At 36.4% G+C, this 15840-nt stretch overlaps 1 protein-coding gene across 1 annotated transcript in view; it reads right to left on the reverse strand.

Annotated features, from left to right (window-relative positions):
• The window catches only part of LOC135195841 (synaptotagmin-15-like), a 682485-nt gene that overhangs the window by 237390 nt on the left and 429255 nt on the right, over positions 1 to 15840 (reverse strand). The window contains 1 exon segment of the mRNA XM_064222358.1: positions 850 to 1070. Within this exon segment, the coding sequence (XP_064078428.1) occupies positions 850 to 1070 (221 nt within the window).

Below are 15840 nucleotides of genomic sequence, written 5' to 3' on the forward strand. Positions count from 1 at the left end.
TCTCTCTCTCTCTCTCTCTCTCTCTCTCTCTCTCTCTCTCTCCTCTCTCTCTGTATACAAAATATTTCCCCTTAAGAATTCTAATTTTCTGTTGTATGAACTTCTGACTGCAGGACCAAACCTTCCAGCGAAGTAATGACCGCTTTGTGATTTTATAGGTTATGGCAGGAGTGGCTGACTTTTGAACATCGAAATCTACTCTAAGGACTGAAACTCTTTTACGATCTACCATACTACATAATCACATATTATTACATGGGGGAAAAAAATTCAAATAGCGCCATAGTACAATAAAATATGAGTGCAATTGCCACTTATATATATATATACTATATATATATATATATATATATATAGATATATTAATAATAAATATATATATACATATATTGCTTGAGTTTTTGTTTGTTTATATATGATTGTGGGGGAACGGCGATCGACCAAACAACTGGCCACGTTCTTACTGGTAGATCGCGATCGACTGTTTGGCCACCTCAGGGCTATGTCACATGATTTATTTAAAGGCCTACAGGTTATGATGTCTGGTTTAATCTAATCTATGTTCAATCGGAAATTTTAAATTCAATGCTCAATCAGGGGTAGTTGTTTTTCTTGCGTCTCTCTTGAAAGAATAATAGCGCTTTTATTAATTATATTAACGTTACTCTCATCCTGATACTTCCAAAATATTACTTCACTTTCCTAAACCAACGTCCAAGAATTACAACGTTCGTAAAATGAACTAGCACATTATTAGATTTATTATATCAATAGTTTGACATTTCAACAATGAAGTAAGTCCAATAAGAATCATACATAACAAGAAAAAGATCAAAGTTTCACACTCACCAGAAATGTTGGGTATATCCGTGAAGGAACCCCTGAAGGGTCCCGGGGAGGGAGTGGTGGTGCGAGAGTCCCCGCCATACTCACTGCCGGCCTGACTTCCCACGGGAGTCGTGTCCTCAGATCCGAACCGACGGGGCGACAGGGGCGAACACTCGCCCAGGCCCCTACGTGGGGACAATGGCGACACCGTTGGGGGCACTGTGAAAGTTACTTCTCGAGACCTGTGGAAAGAATATGCGTGAATGCTTTGATTTATCTTGTGTGTGTATACATTCGTTCTAATGTATATACATAGGTATATATGTGTGTGTGTGTATGTAATTGTAATAGCCACAATGCCCTCTTAACTTCTCAAATTCTTTGCTGTTTTTTAGATACGCTTGTCACTACAAAGCCTTGAGATCCAACTTTCACAGAATTATGAAGAAATCTTGATGCCCGATAGCGGCAAGCTGAACTTATCGTCTTTATGGTACCGCGGGTTACGTTTCCCGCTACCGGACATCATGATATCTTCATAATTCTTTGAAAGTTGGATCTCAAGGATTTTTAGCAACAAGTGTATCCAAAATGAGCAAAGAATTTGAGAAGTTAAGAGGGTATTGAGGCTATTGAAATTACATAAGTATCTTGTAAAATTGACCAGTAGTTTCTACTCACACACCACACACACACACACACACACACACATATATATATATATATATATATATATATATATATATATATATTATATATATATATATATATAGATATATATATGTATATATATTATTTATTATATATATATATATATATTATATATAGATATATGATATATATATGTATTTTTTTTAAGGGATAAATGGAATGGTACTGAAGAGTCTCGAACCCTCGACACAGTACCTTCCCAACTACTCCAGTCGACGGCCTAGTGGTTACCGTCGACTGGAGTCGTTGGAAAGGTACTGTGTCGACGGTTGAAGAGTTCACTATCATCCCATTTATCACCTAAAAATTTCGCTTCCGGGATATTCCCAAAGTAGCGTGGATTCGATATTAAATAACATTTGTAAGTGTATGTACCGAAGGGGAATTTTTAGTTGATAATAATTTCGTCTCCTCATGGGATCGAACCACCGTCTAGTGGACGGGAACGAAATCAGGAATGGCCAGTGACGTTATCAAGTCGGCCAACAGAGAGGCTATAAGTTTATATCGATTCTGACCATTACAAATCACCGTCGAACTCTGTGTTTTTCGTAATTAGAATCGATATGAAACCCCCTCAACCATGTTAGCCAATTCGAATATTTTGACCCACGTAGCCTTGTTATGAATAATTATCACATCAGCGTGATTCATATAAATCATTCGAGCTACAAATGTCCTTTTAATATCTAATTCGCTCTATCTCGGAACTGATATATTTTCATATATGTACCGAAGGGGAATTTTTAGTTGATAATAATTTCGTCCCCTCATGGGATCGAACCACCGTCCAGTGGACGGGAACAAAATCAGGAGCGGCCAGTGACGTTATCAAGTCGGCCAACAGAGAGGCTATAAGTTTATATCGATTCTGACCATTACAAATCACCGTCGAACTCGGTGTTTATTATCAACTAAAAATTCCCCTTCGGTACATATATGAAAATTTATCAATTCCGAGGTAGAGCGAATTAGATATTAAAAGGACATTTGTAGCTCGAATGATTTATATGAATCATGGTGATGTGATAATTACTCATATATACTATCCATAGATATAGATATATATATATATATATATATATATATATATATACATATATATATATATATATATATATATATATATATATATATAGATAATCTATATATATATATACACACCATATATATATATATTATATATATATATTTTATTATATATAGATATATATACATTTACATATTTTATATATGTATATATATATATATAAAGATATATATATATAATTCTATTACACCCTATGTTATAATTAAATTATATAAGCCCACACATATACATTTATACTAACTGACCAACTTGGCAATGCTCGGGAAAACTTTGAAGGACTCAGAAAACTTTTCCTACATCTCCTTTGAATTGTTTAGATGTACTTTCCTGTGCTTAATAATTCTGTCTTCAATTCAACAAAGATTCTGCCCAGAGAAAAGGTGATAGTGTCATACAGACTTCCATAATGAACAGAAATTCAAATATACCAAAAGGTTAGTGGTGGAAAAGATTCATTTATGGAAATGAATAGTGGATGCACCATTGTAGAGACTGTATATGATCCCCTCGAACAAAGGAATGCCGCAGTAGTGATGATAGTGATCATACCAAGTATAGTTGAATGCGAATATCACTCAGGAAGTGCCTCACCATTAACAAAAGCCTGTACTAATGTTAAACTTCCCTCTCTCTCTCTCTCTCTCTCTCTCTGCTTTTTGGTCACATCAGAGGTTAACAGTATGATTTCACAGCAATAACGGAAAAACAACCGCAACTGATGAAAGACATGTCAAAAGGTCTATGGGGACAAAGTTAGGTTTGGGCATGCTCACAACTAAGTTAACCAGGGATTTTTTAGTTTCCTGATTATCACCTCGTTTTCAAGACTAGTATGCAATTACTACTGCATAAAAAGAAGATGTTAGGCTGTCAGCTTGACAAATAATAGCTTCAAAATATCCATAAGCTGTTAAGATACAGTGTCCGTTGACTGTATAAATATTAAATTATTATCACGATGGTAATTTTAGACAAAGTAAAGAGAGCTGTAACTTTTCTGCTTCCTGTGCATGTTAAGGAACGCGTTTCAGTTTCCTCTGGCGTTTCGAAAGGAAATTGTAGGCCGAAGTCTGAATGATCAACTATAAAAATTACTGATATAGTTTCCAGCGTTTATTTTATTGAAGTAATAAACAATTATATTAATAATTATCATGAATTATGATAAAAATCCATGTAACATCTAAAAATGAAAAATTGTTGTTATAGGGGATTTATTGTTGCATGTTAACCATACATCTGACAGCCCTTGGAAGAAAACCTGAACCGCTCAGGCAAAAAGTGACCATTAAGCCATAAAGCACTTGAAGGAAAACCTGACGGTAAAATCGAAAATTTCATTAAATTTGTCTGTTTGATGTCTGTAACGGAGGTAAGGGTTTGCTTTTGAATTATAACCTTCCTGGAGTCACATTGGCCATGCTAAATTTTGCCTGGGTCTACCAAGTGGTTCACCAACCCAACACTGCCCGGTAAACTCTGAGGGACATAGATCATCGATAACTTTCCTCTTCTCGTACTATAATCATTAGTTCTACTGTTCACTTTATGACTTACTGTAAAAACAAATTATTATTGTTATTAATTATCTTTATTAGCATTTTTTCTATTTCAGTAAACTTATTCGACTGGGTGGTATTTATAGTGTGGGGTTCTGAGTTGTATCCTGCATCCTTAGGAGTCCATCATTTTTCTCACAATGTGCACTGTTTCTAACAGCACACTCTTCTGTGTGAGTCCTGGTGCTACATCTTGGGATTGTGCTTAGTGTTTCTATGATTATGGGTACAATTGCCACTGCATATCCTATATCCTTCTTATTTCTATTTTCAGGTCTTTTTCATCTAGCCTGGTGTTCTATGGTACTGCAACATCAATGATTGATACTTTCTTCTTGGTTTTGTCAATCAGCGTCAAGTCAGTTCTAATGACACATATCACCTTAACCATTCTGATACCATAGTCCCAGAGGATCTTTGCCTGATTGTTTTCTATCACTCCCTTAGGCTGGTGTGATCCAGTGGAGGCTTTTTGGTACTCAATCATGCTTCTTTTTGTACTGGTTCTGTGCAAGTTCCAGATGTTCGCTTGTTATGTCTTTCATATTGCATTTCCCGCATATGGGTGAAATGTTATTTTCATCTATTATTCTTTGGACATAACTGGTTCTTAGGGTCTGATCTTGTGCCACTGTTAGCATTCCTTTTCTGACCTTCTTAAGTTCTTCCCTCTATACCCATTGCCATGTTTCGTTACTGGGTTTTCGTCTATTTTCATAAGTCCTTCTTCCCATGCACGCCTAAGCTACTTATCTTTACTGGTTTTCAGGTGTTGCCCCAGTTCTGTATTCTCACTGTTGATGTGTTCATCTGCGCTTAGTAGACCTCTCCCTCCCTTTTATGTTATGTTTAGTATGTCTGTATTTGCTCTTGGGAGTAGTGTTTTGTATATTGTCATGTGTTTCCTAGTTTTCTGGCCAATATGCTGCAAAGTTCAACCTTCGTCCACTCCACTACTCCCACACTGTATCTGATTATTGGTACTGCTCACGTGTTTATGGCTTTTATCATATTTCAGGCCCTGAGTTTTGACTTGAGTATCGTCTTAAGTCTGTTTACATTCTTTCCTGATCATATCCTTCATCTCTTGGTGTTTTATATCCTCTCCTTCCATTATTCCCAGGGATTATTTATCCCGTCTCATCTATGTGTTTGATGTAGCTCCCATCTGGTAGCTTTATCCCTTCAGTCCTTGTTACTTTAACCTTTTGTATGTTGACTAAGGAACATTTTTCTATTCCGTCCTGATGTACCCAGATACAATCACACAGTCTGGATTATGGTAATTTCCTTGATGCTCTTACCATACAGCTTGATATCGTCCATGAACATCAGATGGTCTATTCTGTTAACTACTTTCTTGAGTTGTTACCCAGCATCCATCTTCTACAATACTTTTGTCATGGGAATTATGGCTGCTACTAAGAGTAGTGGGGACAGTGAGTTGACCTGAGAGAATGATCTTCTGATGTTGACCTCTCCTAGTCTTATCCCAGATCTTGTAAGTACTGTATTCCAGTTTTGAACTGTATTTTTAGGAAGGTGATGTCGTTTTCCTTTACCCCATATATTTTCAGGCATTACATTAGCCACATGTGAGGTATCATGCCAAAGGTTTTCTTGTAGTCAATCCATGCTATGCTTAAGTTGGTTTGCCTTCTCTTACTATTCTTCATAACCATTTTTTTCTATCAGGAGCTGGTCTTTCGCGCCCTTACACGTCCTTCCGCAGCCTTTCAGTTGGTGGGGGATAGTGTTTGTATCCTGTAGGTAGTTGTAAAGCCTTTCACTGATGATACCTGTTAGTAACTTCCATAGTATTGGTAGACAGGTGGTAGGCATGTTGTTACTTGCTGTATTTCCCTTGTTCTTGTCTTTCTGTATTAGGGATGTTCTGTCAGTGGTCATCCATTTGGGCGCAAGGTGGGTTGTGATACAATACTGGAGTTATTCTACTATGCTTGGGTGTGGGGCCTTGTAGATTTTGAGACAGTATCCATGGACTTCATTAGTATCTGTCTGTCGTGATCTTGGAGAATCTTTGTTTTATTATCCACATTTCCTCTGCATTGACCTCCTAGAGCCATGTTGTGTGTATGTTGTGTGATAACGGATTGCTTCATATGTTTTCCCAGAGTCTCTTTCTTGGATTGGCTTCAGGAATTTCCTGGTGATTTTCCTCTTCTCTCGTATAGTCTTTTCTGGTTGGTTCCGAGGAGTCTGTTCTGCTGGTATCCTTTATCCCTGTTCATGTACCATTGGATATTATGTGCTTTGACTTTAACCCTCTGTTTTATATCTTCTATGAAGTTGTATAGTCCCGGACTTTGCTGGGGTCACTATCTAGGAAAGATCCGCATCTTTCACCGTTGTTACATATTAGTAAACCCATTTCTTCCCACGCATAAATCTTCACTTTGATTGTCTAAAATAGACAATTGTTAAGGAAGAAGCAAGATCTTGAAAGGTCATTCGGGAGTAATAGTTAAAAGGGAATAAAGACCTGTAAAAGATCAGTTATATGTATGATGAGGAAATAATATTTAAACAAATTTTAAATTTATGCACCCTCTTGCAGAAGGATAAACAATGAATTACAAACTCTTTGATTTACGTATTCCTTCCTTGTTCAAGATATGCATGAGAACGAAGGTTAATCATCGTCACTCACATCATGTACCAGAGACACTGTAACATGTATCAAATGCAATTTAACATCATTTATCAGATATAATTTAACATCATGTATCAGATGGACTTTAACATGTACAAGATACACTTTAACATCGTGTACGAGATGCACTTCAACATCATGTATCAAATACACTTTAGCATCATGTATGAGATGCACTTCAACATCATGTATCAAATGCAATTTACCATCAAGTATCAGATGCACTTTAACAGCACCAGATACACTTTAACATCGTGCATGTATCAAATACACTTTAGCATCATGTATGAGATGCACTTCAACATCATGTATCAAATACAATTTAGCATCATGTATGAGCACTTCAACATCATGTATCAAATACACTTTAGCATCATGTATGAGATGCACTTGAACATCATGTATCAAATACACTTTAGCATCCTGTATCAGATGCACTTTAACATTGTGAATACGAAGTTTAAGCAAACAGAAAACATGTTTGGATATAACTATTTCAGCACCTAGAATATATCCCATTCACTTTTTACCAGCGGAAACCTTTTCTATTCTCATATTGAATCAAAAGACCCACCAAAAGGGTCATTGACTTGAAATTCAAACTTCCAAGGAATATGACATTCATTAGGAAGAAGTAGCAGCAGGTAAATGGAAAAGCAGAGAGAAAATGTCGTTTGTTAACAAAAGAAACAAATATATTAACAAATTAGTTTTAAAAATTGATAAAAATGTAGGTAAATTACTGAACTTTTGAAGTGTCAGTTGCACGACATCCAAAGGGAGACTGTTCCACAGTCTAGTTATGTGAGTAATGAAGAACTTCTTAAACTGAGAAGTTCGACAGCAAGGTATACTTACTGCATAGTTGTGCTGTTATTCAGAAAATCTGGTTGACCCGTAATAATCGAACCCATATAATGATTGAATTTAGTTGAAGTAGGTTTAAACCTTCACCATCCAGGGATAATTGTCGTTGTGAAAGAGCTGCAGTATGACAAAAGGCCGCAAAGTTATTGAGTGAGTGTTATGTAATAACATAAGATTCTAACGACCTAACAATGTTTATTAATCTATCTATCCGTCTATCTATCTATAATAATAAAATCCGAGTGGTTCTTTCTTGTTTGTCCAATCCGGGAGGGGACGGGATAGGTAGGGGATCATGAGGGCAAGGGAGACATAAGACATCAACCCTCCTCCTGCAAACCTGTTTGTCCACCCCAGGTGGGGTGGTGTAGGTAGGGGAAAAATAAGACATCAACCCTCCTCCTGCAAACCTGTTTGTCCACCCCAGGTGGGGTGGTGTAGGTAGGGGAGACATAAGACATCAACCCTCCTCTTGCAAACCTGTTTGTTCTTCCCAGGTGGGGTGGTGTAGGTAGGGGAGACATAAGACATCAACCCTCCTCCTGCAAACCTGTTTGTCCACCCCAGGTGGGTTGGTGTAGGTTGGGGAGACATAAGACATCAACCCTCCTCCTGCAAACCTGTTTGTCAACCCAAGGTGGGATGGAGAGACACGACGGGCAGCGGCGGGTTCCAGCGCAGCACAGCGTACGCCATCAAGCTTGTAAGATGATAATGGTCTAGAGTTAGATAGATGACTATACAGCCTCAAGTGAATTTACAGGCCATTAAAATGCCGATATTTTTCTTCATGGCTCTTTGACCCATGAAATCAACGAGGATTTGCAGAAACCACTGTAGATTGAAAAGTGAAGGAAAAAATACAGAAATGAGTAAATGATTCTTCAAAAAGTTATAGGGCTTCCATCAAACCAATTAAGAGAATACCTGGAATCAGTTAATTGAGCAATCTGAAGCCCACGGTAAGTCAATTTGAAATCTTTATATATATATAATATATATATATATATATATATATATATATAGATAATTATTATATATATATATAAGCGAATAACCACGGGAAATGATAGACAGGAATCCAAGCGCTTTCGTCTTTATTCAGACATCGTCAAGGAGCTACTAAAGTACAATCGGAGAGGAAGGCCTCAGGTACAAACAAGATCAGGAATACCAGATGGTTAATTATCAAAAGGGTAAAAATTAAAAGGGATAATCCAGGATTATCGGATATCACACGGTCACAAACTTAAACAGATTCTGACCCTAACCGAAATTACAAAGTATCTTTACAGTCCAAAACATGTAAAAACTGAATATATTAATTTTGTTGCTTATATTTATCTACAACTTTTTTCATTATGAAAGCATCAAGTTTAAATAAACCAAGACTTAAATTTAGAACATTTCTATTATTTGACTTGATAAAACAAGATTCAATGATATTCCTTTTAACTGTGTCATTACATGGGACTAAGGCTCTTGCTTGACTCCAGTTAATAGGATGGTCTAAATCTCTCATATGTACAAATAATGCATTCGATATTTGCCCAGTTCTCACAGAATATTGATGTTGCTTAAGACGCTGTGAAAGAGATTTGCCAGTCTGTCCGTAATAGATTTTATCACACTTTTTGCAAGGAATTTCATATATGCAGCCTGGAAGATCTTTAGGAGAATTTTTGATTACTAAACTCTTGACATTAATATTACTGAAAACAACATTTATGTTAAAAAGCTTTAAAATTCTAGGAATATCTAAAAACCTTTCATCATAAGGTAATTTTAGAATGTTATGCTTACTAAATTCAAGTTTGTCATTAGTTGAATAAAATGTTTTTCTAGCTCTTTTCCATGCCACATCTACAAAAGTCCTTGGGTATTTAAGTTTCAATGCAATATCATAAATAGTTTTAATTTCAGCGTCAATAAACTGCGGGCTACAGACACGTAAAGCCCTTAGGAACATCCCAGAAAAAACAGAGAATTTAACATTTTGATGGTGATTGGAGTAGTAATGAACAAAAGAGGCAATATTAGTTGATTTTCGAAAGACTGAAAAGGTGAAATTTCTATCATTTCTATGGACAGTTACATCAAGAAAATTCAAATTACAATTTCTTTCTTCCTCTACAGTAAATTTTATAGAAGGGACTAAATTATTGAGATTATTAAGGAATTCCTGGAGGTTTTCGTGAACTGGCCAATACAGAAGATATCATCCACGTATCTAAACCAAATAACTTTTTGGGGCAAAATTCTTGGTAAGAGTTTTGTCTAAAACAAAAAATTCCATGTAAATATTGCTAAGGACAGGAGATAAGGGATTACCCATGGCCATGCCAAACTTTTGTACAAAAAATTCCCCATTGAAACAAAATTTACTATCTTTGATACATAACCTTATGAGACTAATGAGATTTTCTACACTTAAGGGAATGTCATGACGCTCTAATTCCTCTTCCAAATATTCAAGTAAGTCATCTACAGGCACTTTTGTAAATAAAGAGACAACATCAAAACTAACCATATTAAAATCCTAATTCAAATTTAAACTATTCAATTTGTTTATAAAATCAACATTGTTTTTAACATTCGTGTTAGAAATATTTCCTACCAAAGGAGTAAGAATTTTTACAAGCCATTTAGATAAATTATACGAAACTGAGCCCACTGAACTAATGATTGGTCTGATAGGGTTATTGATTTTATGTGGCTTGACTAAACCATACATGTAAGGTAGGGAGGCGCATTGCGGTGTAAACTGTTTAATTAAATGGTCCAAGCCCTTCAAAATGGATTTAATTTGTTTATTAAAATGGGAGTTAACTGTCTGTGTAGGGTCAGACCTCAGTTTCGTATAAGTATCAGTGTCATTTAGCAATGTCATTATTTTACTTATATAGTCACTTTTATTCATAATTACCACTGCATTAGATTTATCTGCTTTATTTACAAAAGTGCCTGTAGATGACTTACTTGAATATTTGGAAGAGGAATTAGAGCGTCATGACATTCCCTTAAGTGTAGAAAATCTCATTAGTCTCATAAGGTTATGTATCAAAGATAGTAAATTTTGTTTCAATGGGGAATTTTTTGTACAAAAGTTTGGCATGGCCATGGGTAATCCCTTATCTCCTATCCTTAGCAATATTTACATGGAATTTTTTGAGACAAAACTCTTACCAAGAATTTTGCCCCAAAAAGTTATTTGGTTTAGATACGTGGATGATATCTTCTGTATTTGGCCAGTTCACAGTATTATTCATGATTCTCCTGCTGCTGATCATATTTGTATAATCGGGGACCTTAATTCTCACCCCACAAAACAATTTTATAATGAACTTACTCGCTTCTGTCAAAATCATGCTCTCCAAATTAGCGATGTAATGCTCCTCCCTCCCTCCTCTTATTCATATGTACATAATAGAGCGGACGCTATTACAACTTCCTGGCTGGACCACTGCATCACATCTCCACAACTTCATGATTCTATTATGACCTGCAATATTCGCTATGATCTTGCAACGGGCTACGATCACATCCCATTACAGGTGTCATTCAGTACCCCAACCCTCCCTACCGTGAACCCCCTAACTGATCGACCACCAGCGGTAAACTGGATTTTAAAAACCAACAGAAAACCAGAGACTTTAGGGCGACCACGGAAACCAGGTTGCGGTCAATAGTTCAACCGGCAGACGCCTTACTTTGTACTAACACAAATTGTAGAAATGATCACCACAAGAGGGATCTGAATGAATTCTATTCGAACATAATCTCCGCTTTGCTTGCTTCGGGCAGGACTGCCTACAGATTTCGTCAAGGTAATTCTCGTAATATACCTGGATGGAATGACTTGGTTAAAGATCTGTATACATACTCACGAGCAATGTTTTTACTGTGGAGGCAAAATGGTAGCCCCAAGGAAGGGCACACTGCATTGCTAATGAGACAGGCGAGAGCGCAGTTCAAACTTGCTCTTAAGCACTGCAGGTTAAATGAAAAACAACTAAGAGCCGATGCAATGTCTAGAAACTTAGAATCTGGTGATTATCCTCGTCTTTGGAAAGATATCCAGTCTTTAAATCCCAAAACTAAAAAGCTATCACAGAGAGTAGGGGAAGCAGTCGGAGACGAAGCTATTGCAAGTATGTGGGGCGATCACTTCAACAATATCCTGAATTGCATAAATGATCAAGATTCCCGAAGGGATGTAGATAACCTCCTTACTGACAACATTCAATTTCATTTTGCAGACCGTATTACGCCAGGTAACATCAGCGATGCCATAAACAGCCTACCTAATAATAAATCGCCCGGCTGTGATGGTCTTCCTGCAGAGGCCTTCAAACTCTGCCATCCGATAATTTACATTTTGCTAGCTGCCCTATTCAATGCGTGCATAATTCACCGGTTTCTTCCAGACTCCCTACTCTTAGTTCACTTGATACCATTAATCAAAAACAAGCTAAAGGATGCAGCTGACCCTGGCAACTACCGGCCGATTGCAATCACAACGATCGCATCGAAGATACTTGAGTCTGTTCTTCTAGTTAGACTTCTCCCCTTTCTACACACCACTGACAACCAGTTCGGGTTTAAAAGCAAACCACTCAACCGACACCTGCATCTACATACTGAAAGAATTGCTTAATTACTACCTATCATCAGCCTCTCCTATTTTCCTTTGTTTTGTAGATGTGAGAAAAGCATTTGACAGAGTAAACTACCTGAAGCTCTTCCTGAAGCTGCATAAAAGGGGCACACCCTGTACCTAATTGGCATTTTACATTGCTGGTTCTCCACACAGCAATTCTGTGTCAAATGGGGTAACGTGTTATCTTACACCTTCGGCTCCCTAAACGGGCTCCGGCAAGGGGGCATTCTCTCTCCTTACCTGTTTAATACGTACACAGATGACTTGAATGTCAAACTGAACTCGCTCCCAATCGGATGCACCGTCAATGAAACAACTATAACAACCTCTGTTACGCCGACGATATGGTTCTGATTTCCCCATCAGTGCAAGGTCTCCAACGACTCATCGACACCTGCCGCCAATATGCAGAGGAATTTGATATAATCTACAACGAAACCAAGACCCAGTGCATGTCGCTGCTCCCGAGATCGCTTAAGCATATTGCAGAACCTCAAATTTTCCTCGGAAACCATCAGCTGGAATTTGTGCACGAATTTCCGTATTTGGTCACATTATCACCGACGACCTAAAAGATACGGCAGACATTGAACAGAGGCGTCGTAAACTATGTGCAACTGGCAACATGATTGCAAGGAGGTTTGCCTTCTGTCACCGAGACGTGAAACTGCTGCTATTCCGCTCGTACTGCTACAGTATCTATGGGTGTTCCCTCTGGACGAACTATACCCGAGAGACCATGAGACGCATCACTGTTGTGCACAATGACATTCTGAGACGCCTCACAAACACTCCCCGCTACCACTCCGCCACACAGATGTTCATTGAAAACCACCTGGACAATTTAAAAATCATTGTTAGGCGAACAATGTCCAGTCTGGTAAACCCGAGTGAGAAACAGCAGCAACTCGCTCATACAATGCATCCTAAGGAGTGAAGCAAGAAGAAGATCTAAATTGTGGGAAAGATGGGAAAATGAGGCCTTTGTCCCCTAAAGGACTTAATCTCTGTATTGGCAAGATGTCATCTGCAGTTTTTGTCATTATTACATTTATTGCTGATATTTTAATTTTTCATTATTACTGTGATTCCTATCAAGTTAAAGTTTTATTTACATTTAATTTATGTATTAAGCCCTCTGGACCTGACTACTGTAACCACCTAAGGTCTCTAGTTGAAATTTGAGTTATATAATATGTGCACCAACTGTTATTACTCGCAATGCATTTTTTTTTCTCACCAATATTATTACTGTTTATTACCAGTATGATGATTACTAGCTTTTATGCTACCTCAGCTATATTATGGATAAGTGCCGATTATTCATTTTCTTTTTCTATTTTATCATATCTCATGTATCTAGATTGTGTATGTTACTGTCTGTATCTTGCATACTCAATGTATATGGCCCCGAGCTGAAATAAAACATATTATTATTATTATTATTATTATAAAACCTCCAGGAATTCCTTAATAATCTCAATAATTTAGTCCCTTCTATAAAATTTACTGTAGAGGAAGAAAGAAATTGTAATTTGAATCTTCTTGATGTAACTGTCCATAGAAATGATAGAAATTTCACCTTTTCAGTCTTTCGAAAATCAACTAATATTGCCTCTTTTGTTCATTACTACTCCAATCACCATCAAAATGTTAAATTCTCTGTTTTTTCTGGGATGTTCCTAAGGGCTTTACGTGTCTGTAGCCCGCAGTTTATTGACGCTGAAATTAAAACTATTTATGATATTGCATTGAAACTTAAATACCCAAGGACTTTTGTAGATGTGGCATGGAAAAGAGCTAGAAAAACATTTTATTCAACTAATGACAAACTTGAATTTAGTAAGCATAACATTCTAAAATTACCTTATGATGAAAGGTTTTTAGATATTCCTAGAATTTTAAAGCTTTTTAACATAAATGTTGTTTTCAGTAATATTAATGTCAAGAGTTTAGTAATCAAAAATTCTCCTAAAGATCTTCCAGGCTGCATATATGAAATTCCTTGCAAAAGTGTGATAAAATCTATTACGGACAGACTGGCAAATCTCTTTCACAGCGTCTTAAGCAACATCAATATTCTGTGAGAACTGGGCAAATATCGAATGCATTATTTGTACATATGAGAGATTTAGACCATCCTATTAACTGGAGTCAAGCAAGAGCCTTAGTCCCATGTAATGACACAGTTAAAAGGAATATCATTGAATCTTGTTTTATCAAGTCAAATAATAGAAATGTTCTAAATTTAAGTCTTGGTTTATTTAAACTTGATGCTTTCATAATGAAAAAAGTTGTAGATAAATATAAGCAACAAAATTAATATATTCAGTTTTTACATGTTTTGGACTGTAAAGATACTTTGTAATTTCGGTTAGAGTCAGAATCTGTTTAAGTTTGTGACCGTGTGATATCCGATAATCCTGGATTATCCCTTTTAATTTTTACCCTTTTGATAATTAACCATCTGGTATTCCTGATCTTGTTTGTACCTGAGGCCTTCCTCTCCGATTGTACTTTAGTAGCTCCTTGACGATGTCTGAATAAAGACGAAAGCGCTTGGATTCCTGTCTATCATTTCCCGTGGTATTCGCTTATTTATGAAGTCACGTGCATCTACTGTGATTTTTTAAGCATAATACATATATATATATATATATATATATATATATTATATATATATATATATATATATATATATATAGTTTTTCTTCAAGGACTTCAACGACTATTTTTCATTCATTTTTAGTCTTTTATTACATTTCATTTATAACTGCGTCGTAATATATGTGTAGCATTATTGCGTGGTAATATGTGTTTAATCGTATTTTCCATGAAATTAAAGAGAAACTCTATAGGTCTTAAAGCACTAATAATAATACAAGCTTTGGATCAAAGTATTTAGTTGTCGAATAGTTGGTGACTACATACAGGATTTGTAAGAGATTTAAATTAATTTCAGATTTAAATTAATTTCACTGCAAAAAAATCACATCTTAAACAGGGTAATATTTAATGCAGCAGATAAAATAATTTTTTCTCTAAGATACTTCAGTTTACTTTACAAGCATGAAATTTGGTACGTATCATCTCCATATGGCAATTTTAAGAAATTACTGGGTGTCCACTCAAAACCCAAAATGGTTGCCATTTTTCAAGATGGCCGCTAGTCAAGGTCAAGTTTTTATGTATTTGTTTTGGTGATACACATTTAAGGCAGTCACTAAGCAAAAGTAAAATGTATTGCTGTTAAAAATATCATGTAGCATATATAAAGAGAGATGGCTTCCAATATGGCGGCCAAAAACTTTAAATAATCGCGTCTCAGGATTCCTGTTAAATGTAATAGTTTGCAAGTCTATGTATAACTCAGGTGGTGGTTTTATCATTAGTTTTAGTGTAAAAGCGTGAATGTCAGCTCACAACTAGGGCACATTGGTGACTTCACTGT

Source organism: Macrobrachium nipponense, chromosome 16 (assembly GCF_015104395.2).
Source record: "Macrobrachium nipponense isolate FS-2020 chromosome 16, ASM1510439v2, whole genome shotgun sequence".
NCBI lineage: Eukaryota > Metazoa > Arthropoda > Malacostraca > Decapoda > Palaemonidae > Macrobrachium > Macrobrachium nipponense.